We start from the raw sequence: 25,210 nt of genomic DNA, 5'->3' as shown, positions 1-25,210 counted from the left end.
GGGTCTTCGTGCACGAGCCCGCTAAACTCTGGCAGCACTATACGCCCAGCCCCTGTGGCAACCCGCACAGCGTACGCGACTGGCGGCGCTGCCGAGTTCGTAGGTGTGTCCCAGTCAATTAGGTTCGGCGACGGTGGATTCTGGTTCGGTAACATCGACCCGACGCGGTTGCCCGAGCAGCCTCTACACTCGTCACATCCCCCTTTTTCCCGGTACACGGCACTCGCTGTGTTCGGGGCTACCCTATCATGGTTGCTACAGAAATAGAATCTTAGAATTCCCTGACTTTTCCCTGTTTTCCAGAAATTTAAGAGAAAAATTCCCTGACTTTCTTATGAATTACATACCATAAATATTAACGTGCATATGATTAAATGTAATATAAACATTTCAACGAGGTAAAATAAGGTTTTTTTATTGTGTTATTTTGACAGCAGAATTGCAAATGTGTTTTTTTCCTTCAACATGACTGGTGATAGTTATTCGGCCCATATTGCTGAGTTGAATACTTTTGTAGCACAAAGTGCAGTACGCAGAATTTATGTTTTTAGCGGAGGGTTTGATATGCTGAAACTGTGACTCCTTGAGCCAATTCTCCTTAAAAGTAATTTTCTTCGACATCTCTAAGCTAAAAAAAAAAGTACATATTAATATTTTCAAGTTAGGTTAAAAAATTATTGTTTATAAATTCTTAAAAAATATTACTACACAAATACAAAAACTATTACAAATTCACACCTAGAAATATAACGGGCCTACTTAGAGAATTACAATAGCAGCATTACAACATGCAATACTCTTACATTCTTACAATGTTAACTAACGATTCTGGTGAAAAACATGTTTAGTTATGCATATTTTTTTATACACAATGTAAGTGTCACGCAACAGAACTCACGGATTATAATGGTTGAAAAAAAAAAGTAATTAAAAAAATAGTTAGAAAAAATACAAAAACATAACCGCACACAAAAGCCACGTGTTTTCGTATCAGCTTGGTAGTTTTCAAAATGAGAATTGGTATTGCTTCTTTATCAAAATGCACTTTATTTTCTTATGATCGCATCAAAAACCAACTTCACCCGAAACAACGCCTTTAAATTCACGTAATAAGCTTTGAAGTCACTTTATTCCACGTGAAAATAGCCTTCATAAGATAAACGACGCCATGCCCGTTCTGTAGTTCACTTCATGGAACGGAACAAAACACAAAGTCTCAAGGGCAAATTAAAAAGGATCAAAACACGAACAAATGAAGGCCGGGTTCGCTAGTGAACAAACGAGTGCCTGGATTGGCCAGAAGTTATGGTGGGTGGTTGTAACAGCCTATTGCAACGGACAATCGTAGACCAAGTATAAAAAAAATGTTGCAGTTGCCGTGTGCCTTAAGCAGCAGCCTTTTAGCGGAGTCGTTCGGTAGCGGTACGAGCGCATCAAAACAAAGCTTTGTTTGAATTATAAGCAACTTTAAAATTTCCAGAATTCGTAGACTTTTTCCCTGACATTTCCCGGAATTCCCTGACCATTTTAATTTCCCTGACATTTCCCGGTTTTCCCGGTTTTCTAGTCCTGTAGCAACCATGCCTATGCATCTGCTCTGATGATGTATCCCTGTCCCATAACAACACACCCTCAGCAGTTTCTGTCTTCACCTCACTGCGCCTCAGTGGCGCGCACGTACACGTGTTCCGACACTGCCACTCTCCTGTCACAAGGTCCATTCCTTTCGGTAGCTGACACGTCGCGCACGTAACTGTCAACCCGCGCGGCAGCATTGTTTACAAACACGGGGCCCACGTGGCCGCTCCGTCTGCGCAGCCTGCCCGCGCAGGCTATCACCGCGCCCGCCCGAACACCGCCGGCGCGCCCCGAAGATCACCGATGGCAGAACGGCGAAAGGGTGAAAAAGGAGGGGGTACCACGGTGCGTTATCCCGTTGGAGGGGGGTGGTGGTGAATCGACGGGAAATATAATCCGGTTGCGGGACGGGAGACGGCGATGCGTTATCAGCTGAACCGTGAAACTGATAGGTGTTGAAAACGTGGGAAAGGAATGGTTGCGTCCTCGCGTTGATGAGATCAGAAGTACTGTCTAGGTGAATAAGTGAATCCATCCATTGTCCCAGGTGGATTTTCACGCTGTCTGATCACTCACTGTACACTCTTTTCCCGCACTGCACGCGCTCTCCTGTGGACTTGCAGTTCGCCACACATACGGGCGCCAAATGTCGCGTACCCGCCTCCGTAGAATGCGTGGAGACGTGGCGGACGTCGCTCGGCCGTTTTCTAGTGTTGCCCGGCGCCAGCTCTCTCGCGTAGAGCAGCCTCCTGCGGGGAGGCAGGGGTGGACCGTCCGGCCCGTGTAGCTGCCGAGGGACGTCGCGCGCTGGAGAAATGTGCGGTGCAGGCTAGTTGTGTTAGTCCACGTGTTTTGGCCCGCGGACACGCCAGATACAAAACAACACTCACGCACACGGTAAAGAAAACGATAAAAAAGAGATTATACACACTATAGAACAGAATCCAAAAGCGATAATAGCGGCGAGTTTATGGAGCGTCTCGCGGCCGCGTCTAGCCTCGAAGGTGGCTCGCACGGGACTGGAGACCAGGACGCCGGCGCACTGCTCTCGCACGCACGGAGCGGAAGTGACGTCATTCCCAAAGCCGCGGCGCGCTGCGGACAGGGCTGTGATCCGGGCTTTAACCCAGAGGCACGGAGGTACGACGTCAATTTGTAACCCGTTTTGACCCATCAGTTGAAGAAAAAGAAGTTGTTGATTATATAACCAGTGATCTTAATCTATCACAACTGAAAGTCGTTAAACTACGATCCAAATATGACACCTATGCATCTTTCCATGTATCAGTATTAGAAGAAGACTTTGACATGATACACAATACAGTTTTCTGGCCCAGCGGTTGCCTTATCAGCCCATTTTATGGTAAGCTATTCCCGGATCAAATATTCAAGAAAGCTGATAAAAACTTCAATAACCATGAAACAACCAACTCTGCATTAAATTCTTCTGTCCAAGATCATATCCCGGTGCCTGGAGGAGCACATTGAAACCCGTGTTCCGCATACTGGACTTGTGTGAGTGGGAAATTCTTTACCAAAATGTGAGAGGACTGAGAACTAAATCAATAGAATTTTATAATAATTTAGCTATTAATAATTTTGACATTATTTGCCTAACTGAAACTTGGTTTAATAATAATTGTATTGATTCACATTACTTTGACGATAGATATTTGATTTTTAGAAATGATAGAAACGCAAAATTAACATATAAAAATAGAGGGGGTGGGGTTTTAATTGCTATCAACAAGCAAAAATTCAATTCTGCTTTCTCGATTAAGATAACTAAGCATCATGAAATTGAATCTATTTGGGTTAAGGTCAAAACATCACATACCAACATTCCTCCTGATACTTCAACGGCAACCTACCAGTCCTACTTTGAAGATCTCGAAGAAAAATTTGCAAATTGTTTAGATAATGTTATTATACTTGGTGATTTCAATGTGCCTGGTATACATTGGCTAAATTCTCAGTCTGATAGTATAAATTATAGAGGCTTATCAGCCAAAGCTATGGCTATATGCAATTTCACATCAGGTTTAGGCTTGTCTCAATTCAATTATACTCAGCAGCCCATCCATCTTTTAGATCTTTGTTTCTCTAATTTACAATATTGTCTGGTCAGCAAATCATTAAATCCTCTTGTTACAGAAGATATTTATCATCCTGCTATCATAATTAATATCAAAATGGATATATTAACAAGGGATGTTAATACTACGTCTTCTTATCTGGACTACAAAAAAGGTGATTATTTAAGTCTATTTATGGCCATTAAAGAACATGACTGGTCTACACTGTACAAATCTGATGATGTTAATCTAATGGTTGATTCTCTCACTACTACTTTGATTAACTACATCAAGAACTACATCCCGAATAAAATAAATAAAAAGTCCAGTTACCCGCATTGGTACTCCAAACAACTTATAGAAACATTAAAATCCAAAAAACATTTCCATAAGTTATATAAAAGAAATATGAACCCCTATTACTATGATTTATTTTCTCAATATCGTAGAGAGGCCAAAAGTCTCATTTCTCGGGACAAAAATTTTTGGCTACAAAATCTTAACAATAAAGTTAAAAAAAATCCAAAAAAATTTTGGCGCTATGTAAAAATTATGAAAGAAGGATACAGACAGAAATTATCTCTTAAAATCAATGATAATGTTACCAATGACCCAGTACTTATTGCTAACAGTTTTGCACATCATTTTTCCAGTATTTATGTAACTCCTACAAATAATTTAAACTACTCAATTTCTGAAAACAGTAAGTGCTCTATTCCTATGACTACCATATCTGAGAGCCTTGTACTTTGGGGAATTAAATCATTGAAATCCACTATGTCAACTGGGCCTGATGGTATTCCAAATTTTATTATAAAAGGATGTGCTGTTATTCTGGCCCCTATACTTAACTTTATTTTCAATACTAGTATAAATAGCGGAATTTACCCCAAAAAATGGAAAATTGCAAAGGTAATACCTGTACATAAGAAAAAGAGTAAACTTAATGTTGCAAACTACAGACCGATATCACTTTTAAATGGATTTGCTAAAGTATTTGACAAAATTATATGTAAGGATCTTGAATTCAATCTTAAAAATAGACTCTCCGACTGTCAACATGGGTTTAGGAAGGGGAAATCTACTACTACTAATTTAATTAGTTTTGTTAACCCAATTTATTCAGAAGTAATAACGCGGGGTCAAGTTGATGCATGTTACTTTGACTTAGCCAAGGCTTTTGACACGGTTAACCACTGTATTTTACTAACAAAATTATCAAATATAGGATTAAGCAATAAATATCTAAAATGGTTCAATAGCTATTTATTAGATAGAATCTTTTATGTTTCAATTAATAATATTAAATCTAATCTACATATAGTTAGTTCTGGTGTACCCCAGGGTGGAACATTATCCCCTCTTCTTTTTAACATTTTTATAGACGACATTACCAAAGTATTACAATTCTCTAATTGTCTACTTTTTGCTGATGATCTTAAGATTTACAGAAAAATTTCTCTTCATCTAGACTGTAAACTTCTTCAAAATGACATCTCATCAGTTTTCGATTGGTGTAAAAGAAATCTTGTTGACCTTAATTATGAGAAAACTACTTCTATAACCTTCTCCAGAAAACATCATATCATTGCTTCAGATTATAAACTTGGTAATCATGTTATCTTTAAGTCAGTTTGTGTTAGAGATTTAGGTGTCTTACTTGATAATAAATTGTACTTTCATAACCATATTGAATCTCTTAGATCGCAATGTAATAGATTGTTAGCGTTGATTAAATATATTACTTTCAATGCCACTAATTTAGATTCTATTGTTAATTTATATTTAGCTTTAGTAAGATCCAAGATTGAGTATGCCTCAGTGGTCTGGAACAATATCACAAAAACAGATAGTGACAAACTAGATAAATTACAAAATAAATTAATCAATATCATTAATCAAAAGACCAACATTACCAACAATTCTAATAGTCTATCCTCTCTCAGATCTTTAGCTCTAAGAAGAGAGCTATTAGATGCCCTTTTTATCTATAACTGTTATACTAATAAAACAAAATGCAATTATATTCTAGATAATACTGGGATTAAAGTACCCACCTATAATAGTCGACAGACACCTTTATTATGCTCTTTAGGCAAATCAAATGATATATTATACAGAATTATATCAAATTTTAATAAACATGGTTGCTATGTCTCTCTATCTAAAAATAATTTAAATATAAAACAATTTTTCTTATCTTAATTTAAATTGAATATGTTTAAGGTTAATGATGATACCATATTTAATTATTTTTTTATAATCAGGTTCTGGATTATCATTTCTGTTGTTATAGAATTATGAAACTTGTTCTTGTTTATCTGTTAGTTGCTTGCTGTGTTGTCCTGTGTATGTGTTATTATAGTATTGTCCTCAATGTTATTCATTTTGTTTCATGTATTTGTTTTGTCTATGTATTTTTTTATGTTTATCGTGCCTACCACCCATGGCCTTATGCCGTTGGTAGGCATGTAACAAATTGATAAAATAAATAAAAAATTGCTGTGATCCGACCCAACAGTCGGTTCACAACGAAGTTCTCAATAATCTTCGCTCAGCGCTCACAACAGAAAAATGTGGTCGAACTATGGTAAACCAGCTTATGACTCGAGATCACGCCTGAACTCTAATGGTGCAACTGGTCATTGGCTAAAAGCTTCAATGAAAGAGGATACATGCCATTCCAGCAGGAATTCATCACCAAGTTTATGCAGTGCATGATACAATTTTTAACGGTTCGATTTTCACTAGCCCAACACAGTTGTCTTACCCTTCGTTTAAGTAAGTGCAATGCCCGTCCCCTGACTGTTACATGACCTTTTCACCTTAATAAACAATTAGTTTTCTTGTGCGATTAGCTGGTTAAATAGGGTCAGACAGTTAGTTCATAAGACAGCCTCGAGACGAATGTTTCAAAGTTGGATCCCCTTAAAAAAACCTTTTTTTTTTTAAGAATGTTAACCAAACTGAAATAATAATGAATAGATGGCCACCATTTATAGAATATTAAACTTTTCATTAGATATTCAGAGGTGTTTGTAACCTTTACTGTAAAATTATATTTTAAAGTTCCAAAGATTCATAGTATCTATATAAAAGGTGTATGGTAAAATGGAATGTGAGGGTGCTTTTACTGCACAAAAGTATTTCACGTATTTTCCTGGTCAATTAAATTAAAATGTTATGACAGTAGCAGCATTTTCAGGGTCTAACAACTTTAGAACTTACAACTCCACAATTGTTCAACAAAATGAAAATAGTATGCTTGAGTAACAAATATTTCTTCCCAACTTAAAAAAAACTATAATTACATAAATATACAATAAAATATAAAACAGCCTATCGAGGAACTTAAATTTATATAAAGTTCTAAGACAGAGTTGGTGATTTTACTGACATAATACTCTCGTTACTTTTTGTATCTACTAACTTATTGTAACAAACCAAAATAACATAAAAGCTTGGAAAAGGATTTTCAATTTGGTGTTCAATTTATGGCATCAACTGATTTCTTTTATGTAATTCAAGAACAGCCAAATCGGAAAACAGACAGTGTATGATACAAAGTGACCCACTAGATTTTTAAAATTTTTGTAATTAGCCCTTTCTATTTAAGGGCTGGCCACTCCTATTCTAAGCATTAAGTACTGTGTGTAAGAGCAAATCAGAAATAACATTTGAGATATAAATAGATTACAATCTCAAACTAATAGTTTACACTAAAATCTAACACAGGACTGTCAATTAAAAATTGATCTTAAGGCTCTGTCTCACATGCCATGTGATTTTTTTATTTTCTTGTATACTATACTTATATTTAAGGGCCATGTCTAAAAGATTAACTCGAAACCTTCCCTATTTTCTGACACACACATTTTCAACAGATACACATTTAGTGTAATATCATGGGTGTATCATCAGGTGTTGTGTGAGGTTGGAATGGCTGGAATCTAGATAAGGTTGTGTGTGGTTGGAATGATTGTGTCTAGGTAATGTTGTGAGAGGTTGAAATGGCTGTTTTATAGGTAGTGGTGTGTGAGGTTGATAAGGTCAACTCTACATAGTGTTGTGGTTGGAAAGACTTACCTCTTAATAGTGTTGTGTGAATTTGGAATGGCTGGTTTCTAGATGGTGTTGTGCCAGGTTGAAATTGCTCACCTCGAGATAGTGTTGTATGAGGCTGGAATGACTGTTCTCTAGATTTTGTTGTGTGTGGTTGGGATGGCTCGTATCTGGATAGTGTTTTGTGAGGTTGGAAAGGCTCGTGTTAGACAGTGTTGTGTGAGGTTGGACTGGCTGGAATCTACATAGTGTGTTGGGAGGATGGAATGTCTTATCTTTAGATAGGGTGTGTGGTTGGAATTACTCATGTCTCAATAGCGTTATTTGAGGTTGGAATGTCTAGTTTATATATAGTGTTGTGTAAGTTTGGAATGGCTCGTCTCTTGATAGTGTTGTGTGAAGTTGGAATGGCTCGTCTCTTGACAGTGTTGTGCCAAGTTGGTAGATTTGAATGGCTGGTGTCTATATAGTGCTGTGTCAGTTTGGTATTGCTCAATTCTACACAGTGTTGAGTGATTTTGGAACGGGTCATCTCTACATAATGTATTGTGAGATTTGATTGGGTAATGTCTAGAAATTGTTGTATGAGGTTGGAATAATTTTTCTCTTGTTGGTGTTGTGAGAGTTTGGTATGGCCTGTCTCTATATAGTGTTGAGTGAGGATGGAAAGGCTTTTCTCTAGTGTGTGTTGTGTGAGGTTAGAATGGCTCATCTCTTGATAGTGTTGTGTTAGTTTGGAATGGCTCATCTATATAAAGTGTTGTTAGATGTTAAAACAGCTTGTGTCTAAATTGTGCTGTGTGAGGTTAGAATTTCTAATATTTTGATAAGTTTGTATGAGGTTGGAAAGGCTTGTCTCTAGATAGTGTTGTGTGAGGTTGGATTTTCTTATTTTTAGACTGTTTTGTGTGAGTTTGGAATGGCTCGACTCTAGACAGTGTTGTGTTGTGTGATATTGGATTGTCTCGTCTCTACATATTGTTGTTTGAGATTGTAATGGCTTGTGTCTATATAGTGTTTTGTGGTTGGAATAGCTTGTGTCTAGATAGTTTTGTCTGAGGTTAGAATGGCTCGTTTCTACAAAGTGTTGTGTAAGGTTGGAATGGCCCACCTCTAGAAAATGTATGAGGTTGGAATGATTCATGGTAGTACAAGTACTGAGGGAATTGTGGATTCGCTATGTGGTAGGTGTTCCCTTTATGTTTTGGAATTTAACACTAAACAGAAAAAAAAAATATATATATATATATATATATATATATATATATATATATATATATATATATATGTTTAAACATCTGGTAGATCATAACAATTGAATTTTGATAGTAAATTATAAAAATCACTGTTAATAATTAAATATTAGTTTGTTATTAAGATATCTTAATTTTTGCTCTTTTAATAAATTTTCATTCATAATTGCCTTGACTAAATTGGCATCCCCATTTTTTGAGACCAATTTTAAATTTATATATTGCCCTTTTGCGAGATAACATTAGGTAACATTGAGGAACATTAGGAGTACCAATAATTACATTTTTAGATTGTTGTTAAATTATCTTCAGTATTCAACATTAGCCTTGAATATTATAAGTGGTTTTTACTTAGAGATGAGTCTTTGATAGGTTTTTGTTTACATTTTAACATGGGTTTTGCTATAATGCATACCACAATATATACTATATGGGAGTGTTATTCACATTATAAAATGAACAAAACAATTCTATATAAATTTAACAAACGTTTAGAAATATATGATAAAATTTAAAATGATAAAATAATCATTATTAGTTTTTGTGTGTTTATAAAATATTCTGAAGTAAAATTTTTAAAAATATTTTCATTTTATGTATTGTATTGGTTTCATGGTAATTTTATAGAGTAAATGCTATTCTGAAAAAAATTAAAAAAAAATTCTTGAAATGTTATTCCTGAGTTGATGATTCTGAGAATGCTCAGTGATATTGCAAGTAGTTTACAGTCTCGATGAGTTGGTTCATTTAGTGACATTTAAATACTTCACTGTATTTTCCAGGGCCAGAAATAGTCAAAAACACTTTTTTTTTTTTTTTTTTAGATTTTTAATTATTTTTTTTCGAATGAGCACCAACTATAGGATTTTACTGGTTTAGTTAGTTAATTTGGCCAAATTGATACGTTTAAACTTAAACAGTTGGAGTAAAGATTGTCAAAATGATTCTGTCGTAGAAAATTCAATATTCATTTTGTCTTTTGATGCTTGTGTTGCATTTTATAATGATTTTGCAAGGCAGTTATTGTGGGAATTTGTTTGATTCTGAATATTAAATATTCATGGTGCAGCTCATATTTTTCTCAACTAATGTTAATGTCTCCACTACCCATGCTAACCATTAATAGTGACACTGGAAATATTGAGTTTTTGTGTGAATTTTTTTGCAAAAGGTAGGTTTTAGTAGTGTTGTTTTTTTGAGGAGGCTACGAAGTAAACTAGATGATCATAACTAAAGTAAAGTGTTAGTTATGTTATGTCAACAACATCTGAAATACTATAAAATGGTTAAAATTTATGAAGTTTCATAAACTGAAGCATTTTACCCTGGAAAACTTGGCTGTTGTAAAGGGCTTTGATGTTAAGGAAAATTGTGAGGTTTACCAAATTAAAACAAGTACATATTTATTAAAATTTATTGGAATCAATGTGATTTACTTCTCTTATAGAAATTTTAATACTTTATGTTTTTAATGAATTTAAACCCGCATTTCCCCAGATTTACTGCCACTGTCATTCCTGAGTTTTTCAAGTCCAGTTGGGAATCCCAACACTGTTTTGCAAGATAATCAAGAAACATTAAAAATACTCGAAAACACCATTTTATGAATTTTTATTTTGTTTAAAATAAGCTGCTACTTATATCATTTACAGCTCTGCACTATTTTCTGCATTTTCTGCCCACTTCCCACAGTAACTAGTACCATAAATTTTTTTTTGGAAATTCATTTTTTACTTATAGGTAGAGACATGCAAAATTCGCGGTTTCGATGGCCTTCAGGATAGACTGCACATAACCCTGTACACTCGGGCAAATAACGCAAGTTCATTGGCTGCCGACTTGTAAGTCGTCTCAGCTGGTTTGTCTGTGATTCGATCCTTCTTTGGTTGAGGGTTTATAACTGGTTGAGATTCGTCCAGATGAACAGTAAGCCAATAGCAAAATTATCTAAGAGGTATATGTGTTTTATTCTAGCCTATCACCGAATGAATCCGCGAATTTTGCAGGTCTCTACTTATAGGCTTATTTCAAAAAAAGGAATTTTTTACTCATTAAAAATCAAACAATTACTACAAGATTTATTTACCCTTTGATTTCTACAAAGATAAATTGAAATAATTACGTAGTTGAAATAATTTTTTTTTGAAAAACAAGATTAAAACGTGCTTGTAAGTGTGTAGATAATACTTCACTATTTCAAAAGGATACCCAATTTCCCATTAATGTTAATAATGTGTGTGTTTATTGGTTTTAACATTTGTACAGCTAATCCTATTTTGTGATTTATTCTCATCGTTAACATGTTTTTAATGTTTTATTGTTTACACTGTTTTGATGACAAGATCCAATACATGTATCCCATGTCTTATGGATATTTAAATCAATCAATAAAAACCACTTAGGTAAATCTTAATAGTGAATCCACAGGCATACTTGCTCTGTCAAAATGTAAGGCAAAGGAAAGAATTACTTTATTAAATTAAATTGCAAAAATTTTACTTAATTTTCTTTACCTAACTGTGCAAGCCGGCCCTACAGTTCACTGGCCCACTACTTCCTACACTCAGGGCTGCCGAGAGAAATTAAGGGCCCAGGGGCAAAACAATTTGTCGGACCCCTCCCTATTACGCAATACTCTGTAAATATGTAGTTTAGCGGTATTTACGAAAAAAAATTGTTAAAAATCCGATAATACTTTTATTATATGCTCTTTCTATTCCTCTTTTCATTAAACCCGGCGGAGATAAGAAATTTCAAATACTTTAGGAGATATCGCAGTTCTTATTTTGCATACAAGACCTGTGTTTATCATTTGACCGCCGCCATTTTTTTATTTTGCTGTATGTTCATGAATGCCTAATTAATAATTAAAATGGTCGGTCAGGTCAGCTACATTATAAATACTTTCAAACTAAGCGGACATTAAAAATAATGTGAATTAATTTTAATGGTTGTTTAGTTTTAAAGTATTTATAATGTAACTGACCGGACCTAATCGACCATTTTTAATTATTAATTAGGCATTCACGAACACACGGCAAAATAAAAAAAATGGTGACGGTAGAATGATAAACACAGGTCTTGTATGCAAAATAACTGTGATATCTCCTAAAGTATTTGGAATTTCTTATCTCCGCCGGGTTTAATGAAAAGAGGAAGTTAAAGAGCATATAATAAAAGTATTTTCGGATTTTTAACATTTTTTTCCGCAAATACCGCTAAACTACACATTTACCCAATACTCTACTCTTCTAACCACTCACTATTTAAAAAAAGCAAAAGACTTAATTTTTAAGAGAATACAATGCTGTATGAATAGAACAACACTAAGTGGTTTTTAACAGCATTTTAAGAAAAGTTTTTAAATACATAATACTGAAAAAACATAAAATATAACAGATTTAATACTGAACAACTTAAAAAGCAATAATCATTTAAATTTAGTTTTCCATCATATTAGTGAATGTTTCAATTCAAAATTGCACGTCTCAATTCAATGCATAATGAATGATCCTAAAACACAGTAAGTCCTTGCTGACCCATTGTTAATCTTTATTCTGCCAAGCACACAGAAAGATTTTTCTGCTTGAGTAACAGAAACAAGGAGTACACAGAATATGTGCAGGACAACACACACATTCGGGAATAAATTTTTAAATAAACAGATGAAATAAAAAAGTGGCACATATCGATGACCTTAACAAATCTGCTCTCACATTTCTAACTCTGAAAAACATTGGGCTCAATGGATATTTCATATGCCACATAACAAATATTTTTTAAGCTACACTATTATTTGCACGCTCATCAAGAAAAAACATCTTCCTCACACAACATGTGCTGTGGCTAGCAGAATTTTCAATGCTTTATCAGGTTTTCAACATTCCACCGCCAAGCGATAACTAAGCCACCTCCTAATTTGACATGGAAAAATAAATTTTACAGATTTTTTTCGGATGCACCCATTTCGCAAGATAACTACAGTAATTTATTTACAGTAGCCTAGGAAGTTTGAATATTATTTCTGATCACCGGGACAGATAAAATTGATTTTATTACTTTATCACAAAAAAATTGGTTGTCTGTAAAGTCGGTTTACGGACGATAGTTTAACGTTACAACATCATAACAAAACATCGATGAAATGATTGCATACTTTTATGAATAAAATTGAATCATTTTGACTGAATTATCACTATTTTATATGGATACAAAGGAGGAGTGAAATGAAATCTACAATTTAATTGATAAATTTACTTTTATTTGCACTCATTAATTCAAATATGTTTATTACTTTAATGAACAGATTATTTTACTATAACTTTTATACATGTTTGCTATTTAACTTCTTCCAATCTGTGTTATTCTGTTAAGGATAGGACGATGATAGGAAAAGTAGGAAACGAATGGGAGTGTTTCAAGTTTAATGTGCCTCGAAAAAGTCAAATCGATGGTTTTTCCAATCGAGTGGAAGAGAGATAGAAGCGGCGCAAGCGTACAATGAGCGTAACGGGACACTTTTTCGTGCGTGCAGCCGGCGTTCATCGATTTATTAGACATTGTCACGTCAAAAAATTGTGAAATGTAAGAAGAAATAAGCCTAGTCAAAATGTTAAGAGTGAAAATAGTAACTATTCCAAATCCTTCACCCTGATGGTACGATGCTGAATATATGTGCTTATCCTGTGGTAAATGATGCTTGCTGTTTTAATTTAGTTCATCGATAGATCATGAACATAAAAATACTGAAATATTACAAAACAAACAAATCATGTCACAGGTGTTGTAGATATTTTTTTTTATATACATTTTAGAAACATAATTCATTGTTACCTATATCAGAAATTTTTGTTGAGTACATAATCTTTTGACATAATATATTAAAAAAAAGCATTATGTACCACAAGATCAATTTATACAGGATAATGCCATCAGTATCCAGAGATAAACTTCGATACATGATATAGAACTTTACCCCTTTTTTGTTTATTTCTAACTGTGGTGTTTTAGAGTTTCCAAATTCCAGAGTAGGTCTAGGTTAAGGTATTCCTGTTTGTTTCAAATCTTTTACAAAAAACAATACACCTTTATTATTATTACCTAATGAAATAATTACTGCAGTGCTGAATTTATGTTAAAAAATATTCAGCTGAAATAGCACTAAAATGATTTAAGACGTTCGCATTTAGAAAATATTACCAAATTAAATTTTTTATTAACCTCAACAAACTATTCTCTAATTGCAATGCCACGGAATTCTTGCGAGGAAAACAACATGGAGCGAGTGTTTACGTGTCGTCCTCAGAAACGCCTAGGGCAAATTCTTTTTAATGACTAAATTGGTAAAACAGGTTATAGGCCAATTTGCCAACCGGTCGTAATGTTCCACCTAATAGGTTATGCATTTTATTGTGAATCTAAGCTAACTGAAACATAGATATTATTTAAGCACGTGTTCTTAATAATATGCAGTATTATCTTCAAATAAACGAACAGGCTGATAATCTGTACTGACAATGTTGCCGGAAAAAAACAATATTTTGTCTAGCCGGAGATCTTCGAGCAAAAATGGAAGAAGATAAATTACACATAAAACCCGCATGAATTAATTCATTTATGACTACTACTTTAAAGCAAAATACATACACTTCTTTTTCTTTCCTCTTCGAATTCGAACAGGACAAAGAAAAGCCATGGCTCAACAGCATATTCATATTTAGCTTGAAGCCATTACCCTCTCATCCAAACAAAACAAATCTTTACCAGAGAATAAACATTTGGATAAATGGCCAGATCTTGTGTTAGCTATCATGTAGAGTGTGTTTAAAGAGCTACATTAATAAACTGTAGGCACAACATCAAAATGCTAAATGAAAGATATATAAAACGAAAAACAAATTTTTTGGTTCAAACTTATAAGTTCATTATAATTTTCTCATTCTTCAACACCGAAAATTTGTCGTTGTCAATGGGAAAATCGTTCACACATATATGATATTTTCTGAAATTGTAAAAGAATGACTATTGATAAAATGAATAGTTAAGAATTAGAACACATAGAAAATGACCTTAACTGCTTTTTAATACCATAATTTCATAATAAGTATGATTGTTACTATTTGGTCCTACCACTAATCATTACTACAATAATAAGGCCGGTAATCTAAGACATAAAAACAAGGGTTTAGGTGTTGAAAGTGTTACACCTGTACCCTAACCGTATTCCAAGTGCAAGATAGGACACGGTCAATCCCTTATTTTTAGGTTACGGATTTTGGTGTCCTATCCATTGCCGATTGTTGCCCAAAATCCGCGCACGTGTAGAACTCACTTTTCAGTGGGATTCGTCAGATGGCGGACCCGCATCTGGCCCTATTAACTCGTATATATTCAATTTCGTAAATATTGGAGAAAGCTATGGCAAATTTTTAAATTGCTTATTCATTTTACATGAAACGATGTACCCTGGGTAAGTTTATGTGTGAGGAATTTATTACTTAGATTATGAATAAAAGAATGACAACATTAAAACGAATATTGAAATAACACACTGGTATTGGCAAAAAGCTGTAGACCAATAAAAAAAAAATTCTGCTATTGTCTTGGCGAATCTGCGATCTACATAATTACGAACTCTTAGTGGGTTAGTTTCTACAGTGCAAGAATTGCAAACGTTGTCGCCCACGCGAACATAAGTTATTGTTTACAAAACAAATGGTTGCCATGGAAACCGAGTTGAAGTTTAATCAAATTTAAAATATTTGTTTACTTCTTTATCGGTGCAACCAGTTCTGATAGCAGATGTACGAACTTACTTGCTGGTGTAAGTATAGCTATTTGGTTAATGTATATATTGACAACGGTGTGTTGTATATTTTGTTTTTGTATTCGGAAAAAAAATAGTAATGCTAAGGACTTCCTTGAATTAGTGTTTGTAGGATAAGCATTTATTATAAGTGACGTACATTTTATTTTAAATCTATATGATAGTGTTAGTTCAATGTTTGCATGAACAAGTATGCTAAATAAATAATTTATATGTGCTTATTATGTGAAATATTATTATCAGGAAATTGTTTATATGGCGGTATCAGTTACTTTATTACCAACCCTACATTCCTGCCTTGAATATAGGAGTTTTGGGACACAGCCTACCTTTTGTTCAAAATACTTTTTTTTGTAATGAAATCTTTTGAGTAGGTACTGTATTGTATACTACAGCCCTACCTGTTAGTGTCTACAACATAATTCCGAACGTATATTATACTTATGGTACCCCATTATTGTATTCTAAACAACAATCCCAACTAGTTTAGTATATTTTGTGATACCATTTTTATATAATTTGGTTGTTTATTAATATTTTCAACTGTGATTTAAATGTCCTGGGTATCGTTAAATATACTAAAGCCCTACTTATTTTATTACAGAACATGATACCAAAGATAAATTACTTTCTGTTCCATAATGTTATTTCCTCAAGAAAACTATCATGTGCAAAGCTAGCATGTGAATCTTCTCCCATCCCAAATGCCGTATTCCAGTGTACTGTAAGAACGTACCTACAGGTCATAATTGTTTCAGTGCTGCCTTGTTAATGACTTCATCAATATCCCTATCATATTGTAATGTAAACTTATAAAAAAGTTTTAATATAGCCGCTCTACCATTGCCAAACATTTCGCTTTGTTGTTATATCAATGATTGCAAAAATTTCCTAACCTACAACATATCTCTCACCTTACACAGCTAACGAAATGCGCAGAAAACAATACTACCAATCACTAAAACATTTAAAACCATAATATACCGCTTACATTTCCTGTCTTCATGGAAATAATTATGTATTGTCAATATTACTCATATAAATATTAAAATGACGCCAAACATATTAGCCATGTCACCTTTAAATTCATCACAAAACACATGATGCACATTCTATAAAAATGTAAACTTTAACAAACTTTTTTTTACCACATCAAAATACATTATTTTACTTTTATTTACTCGTTAATACCTTATCTATCAAACGCTATGTCTAACATCACCAACAACCAAACGTATTTATTTTAGGCCACTATTTCCCTCTAGCTACTAATACTATTTTTGGTTATTTCTGTACAACTCATAACACAGCAATTCCTTACCTTCTAAAGCCCATTGTAATTGTAATTTTAATGCCAAATAAACAATATTTTTATTTTCTGCATTGATACCAATAAATGTCTTTACATTACCTCAATAGTGTCACTTTCATTTGCCTACTTCCATGATGTGGTACATTTCCCCTATTTTTTCCCTCCCACAGAATAACAAACATCCGTAATGCACTGTATCATATTAAAACTTGACTCACTTTCAGCAGTGTGGGGACGACAGGCAGGGGCGCAACAACAGGGGGGGGGGAAGGATATTTTGCCCCCCCCTCTGAAACCTTGAAGTGGGGGCAAACGGGGGCAAAGAAAGTGCTATGTAATCAATTTTTAGATAATAAAACTGCTTAAAAAGCACCATTTTCCACCTTGAAATACAAATATTCCCGGGGGAGGACCCCAGGACCCCCTGCTTCAATAGGGGGTATCGATGATTCTTTATAAAAAGGTATATTGCCCTCCCTTTGGAAATTTAGTTGTTGCGCCCCTGACGACAGGGATACTAAAATCACCCATAACGAAAATTCTATATGATAATTGTGAAATGGCAGTGTTAATTGTATTTGAAACTGTTGGTTACTAGTGCATCTGATATTATTGAGTTCTGCCTCGGCCTCTGATGTTCAAGTATGCTGTGGCAGTGTGGTTGTGTACATAGCAGTTTTACAGATGAGCGTTTGAGTCGTGTTAAATATGTTCATGCATAGTACGAACAGTGTTCTGTGCACCCTCCAGTCGCCACCCAGGGATGGTAACAGCGCAAGCGGGAACCACAGTCTTAAGTTTTTCGGTAAAGGAGGCATAAAATAGCAGTTAACATTCTTGTTTGAGTGAGGAAAAAAGCCTAACTTTTGCGACATTTGCTTTAGCGCACAGATAGGGATCTAGGGCCAAAACCAGAATCCAACAGTAATGATAAGTCAACTTACACGTGTCTAATTTGAAAAAAACCAAGAAGTCACATTTAAAAAATGAGTTAAGTTGCAAACGGAGAATGAATGAGGCCTAGAACATATATAAATTACAGAAAGATATCAAGGAACTCTTTTGTTTATGTAGCTTTAGTGTTACAGTTCTGCACACATTGGCAAAAGAGGCCTAGCGTGCACATTTGTAATATCCTTGCCGAACAACCCAATACGAATTATACTACTAGCATTAAAGGTAGGGTTTACAAGTGAGCTGTCAAAATGTGATTCAACAAGCATACTGAGCACACTTAATTATACTAAATGAAACAGATAAGTTACATGGTTTACAGAAAATGCAAAGAGATACAGTCTTAATATATAGCTAAAGGTTGATCCAGGGAACACAGAAAAAAGTTAAGGCCCAGAAATCTAGTCTAGGAGGTAATTACATCTGATGTCACGAGAAGCAAACCAGTTGGCTTCCCTACTCACGGGAACACTTAACGCAGTCGACACGTCGTGGATGTATTTCTTCCCACTGATCTTGACCGACTCAATCTCTCAAGCAAACAGTAAGCGAGTACCTACAGGAGAAAGCAAACTAAAATTTCATGAGGTGGCAGTTGAAACCAAATTTAGACGAAATTGTCGAAGCTTTAATCAAGATAGTACAAGCAACGAGCTACTTACATGCCCATGGTTAGTCACTCAAATACTTAGAAGATTGAAAGAATTCCTAAGAGTTAGGGAGAATACACATGAGATAAATGATAAATGAACCCCAAAGAAGGACGAGCCAGGGGTGCTTGGGGTTAAGTCCCGTGCATGCTTCGGGGTGTGATAGGGGAAGGGGTACACCTCGGAGAACCAAAGAGGGGAGGGACAAGGTGAGTACGAGCCTGTCAGCTTTCTGAAGTGCAATGACTGGTAGAAATGGAGCTGTAGTCAGTTTAAGCTTCATGTATTTAGCTAAAACATTATAAGATCTAGGTGGAGATTAAATATTCACTGTGTGGATAAATGTAAGAGTTGTGACTTTTGCATGGAAAAAAATTGGTTGTCTGTAAAGTCGGTTTACGGACGATAGTTTAACGTGACAACGTCATAGCAAAACATTGATGAAATAAATGATTGCATACTTTTATGAACAAAATTGAGTCATTTTTATTTTAATAATAAAAGAATAAATACTTGAAATTATACTAATAATCAGATTTTTTAAAATGCAAGAATAATTAACCTTTATTGCCGAAATTGTTGTTTGAAATAAGCAATAAAAACCACATTAATTTTTCACTTCACTTTATAAACAGTCGACGAAACAGTTCTCGTGTAGATGTAAGTTGTGTGCTGCCGCTGTCTTTCTTCTCCTCGGACGCATAGGCCAATCGAGTGGAAGAGAGATAGATGTGGCGCAAGCGTACAATGAGCATAACGGGACACAGTGTAACGGAACAATAAGCGTAACGGGACACTTTTCCGTCCGTGCAGCCGGCGTTCATCGATTTATTAGACGTTGTCACGTCAAAAAAATGTTTTTTTTTGAGTACCAATGTTCCTTCATTTTTTTTCCTAAATGGCATTTTCAAATTCCTACTGGATTCTGAAATACTCAGTAGTCAGTGGGGAAGTTGATGAAGTCCTGGGAAATTATGTGGTTAAAACCATAAAAACTGTGTAACTATTAAAATGAAAACTATTGAAATTGCAGAAAATACACCACATAAAATGTGATTCAACATTCAAGATCCTTGATTACTAATAAGTTTTCTATCATCCAGTTAAAATGAAAACCTCCAATTTCTGAGCATGCATACATTTTAACTATGCCAGATAATTTAAAATATCACTGGCGTTACCTAACCAAACCTGAACTCTAGTTACGATCACCTAAACGTGCAAAAACTTACCCAATACAAAAAAAAAACTGTACAAGCATACAACAAAGCATAGAAACTCGCCTTTACAGTGTAATGTCAATATCTCAGCATCAAAAATTAACTCAAATATTAAAAACCTAATTTTTTATTATAGCGAATTCAATTTGTATGATTTATCTAGCAGAGAGTTTGTATCAAGATGTATGTAGTTAATAGATTGGAAAAAGTTTTACTGTTTTGTATTTGCAACTGTTATTAGAAACTATTTTTTACATTACGGCATTGGTTCATTTTTACACCCATGCACGCACATGCGCACACAAATTTATGTTTACTGTCCCAAGTAGTTAAACTAAACATGCTTATTAAAAATTATTATATTGTAGAATAATTTGTGTCATATTTGTTTAATAATATGCTACATTTATACTTTGAATGAACACTTCAGATGCTGGATGTATCACTTCGTTTCTCTTCCTTTGTAACACATGGTAATCTTACAGTCTTTACAGGTCATTATTCAATTACTATTATATTATTAATGCTATTAATGCTACAGCATTAAGAAATGAAGCTCATCATGGAGCTATTTCGTGCAGTGGTAAAACATTCCAGAGCACTAAGGTTCAGACTCTGATCCAGCCATGCTGATTCCGGGGTTCTATGGTTTCCAGAAATCACTCCAGACAAATGCCGAAAGGTTTCCTTACGATAGGCCGTGGCCAATTCCTGTCTATAGACCATCTCACACTTAGATTGCACTTCATGGCTTATGACGTGCGCCGTTGCCAAATCTCTTAACTTATTACAAATTTCAGGAGATGTGTTTCTTTGGAATTCTGATTGCACAAGATGCATTTTAAGAACGCATATCATAATTTATAATATTTTACATGCTTTATATTAGCTTCACCTGTATGTTTGTCTGTCCGTCTGTAACTCTGTCTGTCCGTCTGTAACTCTTTCGACTAAGAGTGAGTGACTCATCACTGTAAAATGTCCCACCCATTTCATTACGTTCGTTAGCCGAGCGGTCTAAGGCGCGCGACTTCTGTGACGTCAGCTTTCGGATTCAGCGATTGTGGGTTCTACTCCCGGCCACGCCGAAAAAAAAAATGTTTTTTTTTTTCCCCGGTAAATTCTAATATTATATCCATACATCTAACTGCAAATGATTCGTAGAGACTTTACCATTTCTTTGTGACGTTGCAACTCCAAATAGTTATCTCAGATGGTAATAGGTAGTGTCTGTAACTCATTTCCCTATGATAATTATACATAAATATAGTTTAAAAAACTAAAAAAACATGCTTTTAAAGAATATCAAACTAAAAAGTTAAAAATAAATATAGTTTAAAAAACTAAAAAACATGCTTTTAAAGAATATCAAACTAAAAAGTTAAAAATAAATATAGTTTAAAAAACTAAAGAAACATGCTTTTAAAGATTATCAAACTAAAAAGTAAAAAATAATTTTAAAATTAAATTTATGACAATAGTATATAAGCAATACTAGTATAAATGAGAAAAAAGCATGGGGCGCTTAATATTCAAAAAATATGGCACAAAGCGCCTCAAGCTTTTTTCTCATTTATACTAGTATTGCTTATATACTATTGTCATAAATTTAATTTTAAAATTATTTTTTACTTTTTAGTTTGATAATCTTTAAAAGCATGTTTCTTTAGTTTTTTAAACTATATTTATTATACTATCATGATTATAAATTTGTAATAAATCGCCACTTTTTTGTACTTTAACTTACAACAAGAAACCGTTTACACACATTCATTGATACAAATTCATATAATTGTAATGTGAACTTGATAAAGAATTTAATAATATCACAAACACTTTAATCACTCGCTACCGCTAAGCAAAGTTGATACCCCTTCCATAAGAGTAACAGACCGACCAGCAGAGTGGGTTTGGGGCGATGGAGATGATTGCGCACGCACGTGTTTACTCTTACGACAGCAGTTTGGGAGCGAGCCTCTATTGCAGTGTACTCTTGCGCTGATAAAGAGACATCTTCACAGCTATGGACACGAAAACTGTAAGATCAATTGAGATGGTGTTGGTTTTAAAAACAAATACCATTCATTGCGAACATCTTTCATGCCATTGACCCCTATCTAACTTTAGTAGCAAAAAAACTTTGCAGCTGACCAATTTTTTGATGTGCAAGTTTCTGAGGAAATGCCTTTTAGGACTAAAAAAAAATTATATAACTTAAATGTGAATTTACTAACAAAAAAATCTTAATTTAATTCATCACAGGTTTAATTTTTTTGATGTGATATAGTTTGGAAGACTTCAAAACAGTTCCCAGTGAAGAAGTTAAGTTTTTGAATTTTTTTGGCCCCTCAAAATGCCATTAAGTATGAAAAATATATATCGCCTGATGCATATTTCAATGCTATACAATATGCGAAAATGCTTTGTCCAAAAAATTCAATTTTAAATTTGTATGATATATGTCAACACTGCACACAGAAAGCACTAATGGCAGTCAGCATATCTTAGAAAGAAAGCACCCATTTACTTCCCACTCTGCAATCTAAGAGTGGGATACTCTATAGACGTTGAAGCCATGTCATGTGTTAAAGTTTCTAATGACCTTTGTAATGAGGCAATAAGTACAAATAAAACCCCATTCTTACTAGTCAGTAAAAAAAAAATTAATTTGAATGATGGTAATTAATCAAATGCTATTTATTACATTCCCAGTGTATTACAGCATTGACAGACTCATAGTTACGTGTTACAATTTGTGTTAGTATTCCTACGTACATGCCTGAGTAAACTTGGGACCTGGTGTTTCAGATTTCTGTAATGAAGTTGAGAAAGGAACCGTCATTGGATGTGGCACCCAGTATGTTCAGCATTTTTGAGAATGTGTTTGGATTCCACATCGATGAATTATTAAGCTGGACAAAGCTTGTTAAACTAATGTACAAACCAATGGATCCTGCTTCACTTGGTGTTATGAGAGCATTGTTTGGTGAGTTATCATATTTTTTAAAATTAATTTAAACGGCTATACATAAAGGATGCCTATATCTGGTAATTACTTCCAAGCATCACAGTGGTTTTCATACTTCTTAATGTATTGTAATTTTCAAGGTGCACATATCATATCAAATTGTGAGTACAAGGTTTTGCGTTACATATAATTAAAGCAGTATAAATTATTGTACAGGTGTTAGTGTTTGTGGTAAAAGTGTTACTGTTAATAAAAGGGTTTCTTCATTAAACATACACAGTTTACCAAGCCATGTTTATTGCATGTTTGTGTATAGTACATAACTTTACAATTAAACTAATAACATCACCTATACCACCATCTCAACCAAAAGCCATAGGCTTCAGTACTTCGAGTACCAACTTAACAGAATTGCACTCTTACACCCCCTCCAAATTCTGTAATTCAACAACTCCCAATCCATTTAGGAATTTTTAAAATTTTAATCTAGACAGCCCCTTGGTAAATGTGTCGGCTCATTGTTCATCGGTACTCACATTTGTCAACTTTAAATTACTTAGTGCAACATCCCCTCTTATGAAGTTATATTTTATATCTATACGAGACCTTTTGGTCTCTAGTGTGTTGATCTTCTTAATGGATTATCTTAGGAAACCACCACAGGTTTAATGCTCACATTACATGCCTCTTCAAGTAACTGAAACACATAATTGTGATCCTTGATGCATTCAAACAGCAACGTACTCAGCTTCATGGCTGCTTAAAGAAACATTACTGTTTTTTTTTGTCCTCCAAACAAAACAGCTACCTAACAACTTTGAACAATACCCTGCCACACTTCTACGGTCCTTATCGTCAGTCACTTCTATCAAAGTCTGAATTTACATGTGTACACAGCAGGAAACCTATTTTTTTTTTTGGGCAAATACTAAGCTAAACTTTCTGGTACATTTCAGGGATCCATGGTAAAAAATGGAGGGGGGGGGGATATGTGCAGTTATTCTCCACCCCACCTCTTATCCCTGAGCATCAACCAAAGCTATTACTGTTTAGAGAACAATTCCCAATATTTGAAGTATTTATTTTTGAAGTGAAACTTCTTTGGGCGCGATTGGAGTAAAATTTCAAGGCCGAATTTTAATGCAACATTTTCGTGAAACATTGTTGTGAAATGATTTATGACGCTATAAAGGCGGAGAACAGGTTGCGGACGGTGCAGAGAATTCCCGGGCATCAATTCCCTTGGGTGAGCTACACGTGGCGGCTTGCGGCTCAGGTTGAACCCCGCCATGCTGCAGGGACAGGCGGGTCGCGGCGGTAGGGACTTGCTGGCATATACAGTAGTAAGGGAGCATTTTGGCAGAGGGCAACACAACGGGGTTTGAGCTTATTGTACACTGCACCATAGGCCATATTCACAAGAAAATTGTGTTCTTTCTAAGTACATATTATTTTAATTACTTGTGTAAATCAGTATTGTTAAACAGTGTTACATGAGAATTGTTTTAGTTGTGTAACTAAATATGTTTTGTTTGTATAATGCTTTTTACACTTTAGTTTGATCTGATAAATTTTTCTATCAAAATTTGTATGTATCATGTTTTTTGCTAGAGACTTTTGATACATAATAATGGAGCTAATAACAATGGAAAAATGATTCATAATATTTGTTTTAACTCTGCAGTATAAACATAATTTATATTTTTTATTTTTGCAAATGTATGGTCAATACAAGGCGTGTATATTTGTTCATAGAAGATGTCAAGCCGTGTTTAGCAAGAATATTTAAATATTTTTTTGAATATTTATTAAACGGTTATACACATTTATATAAATGTCTCCAACCAGCATTAATTGTGTGGTATTATAAACTTAAACGCATTCTCTAAGGAAGTCGTCAAGACATCCAGAAGATCAGTAGATTGCTAAAAGTGAAGCATGATTTGAAACAGCGGTGTCACTATAACTGACAACATTCATACACAAGAAGACTGCTCTCTTGAGGAGTCTCCTGTACATCAGCAGCCAGCTCACTCCTGACAAACACTGCTCCTCCATCACTTTTATGAATCGTAGTTTTGCTAAAGTAAGTGCTGTAGCCCACAGTGGAGTATAGCGAACTCTGCCCGTTTATACAAGCTTATACTTGTAATATTTAAATGCAGGACTCTGAAACCATTATCTGGAAATGTATCTAATTCGAAACTGTCAAGACAGTCCCATGTGAAAATGTCTCCATCTAATTATTGTAAAAATTCATGCATAATAAAAATTTTAACCCTACAGATTTAACTAGAAACTCTTGAAAGCAC

The 25,210-nt window shown here is 34.5% G+C and overlaps 2 protein-coding genes across 6 annotated transcripts in view; one reads left to right on the top strand and one right to left on the bottom strand.

Annotated features, from left to right (window-relative positions):
* Positions 1–14,732, bottom strand: part of LOC134529102 (SH3 domain-containing protein Dlish) — a 49,883-nt gene extending 35,151 nt beyond the window's left edge. For 2 of the 3 annotated variants that reach the window (XM_063362835.1, XM_063362836.1), the window contains exon 1: positions 14,615–14,720. In XM_063362835.1, the coding sequence (XP_063218905.1) occupies positions 14,615–14,663 (49 nt within the window). In that variant the 5' untranslated portion in view covers positions 14,664–14,720. Of the gene's footprint in view, positions 1–14,614 lie in introns of all 3 variants that reach the window. The other variant, XM_063362834.1, reaches the window with a different exon arrangement.
* Positions 14,733–15,623: 891 nt separating this feature from the next.
* Positions 15,624–25,210, top strand: part of LOC134529100 (vitamin K-dependent gamma-carboxylase) — a 98,492-nt gene continuing 88,905 nt past the window's right edge. The window contains exons 1-2 of one of the 3 annotated variants that reach the window (XM_063362832.1): positions 15,624–15,791; positions 22,739–22,916. In XM_063362832.1, the coding sequence (XP_063218902.1) occupies positions 22,748–22,916 (169 nt within the window). In that variant the 5' untranslated portion in view covers positions 15,624–15,791; positions 22,739–22,747. Of the gene's footprint in view, positions 15,792–22,738; positions 22,917–25,210 lie in introns of those variants that run through there. The other 2 variants (XR_010074462.1, XM_063362833.1) reach the window with 2 other exon arrangements.

This window comes from Bacillus rossius, chromosome 2 (assembly GCF_032445375.1).
Source record: "Bacillus rossius redtenbacheri isolate Brsri chromosome 2, Brsri_v3, whole genome shotgun sequence".
Classification (NCBI taxonomy): Eukaryota; Metazoa; Arthropoda; class Insecta; order Phasmatodea; family Bacillidae; genus Bacillus; species Bacillus rossius.
This window is presented reverse-complemented; position numbering and strand designations above follow the sequence as displayed.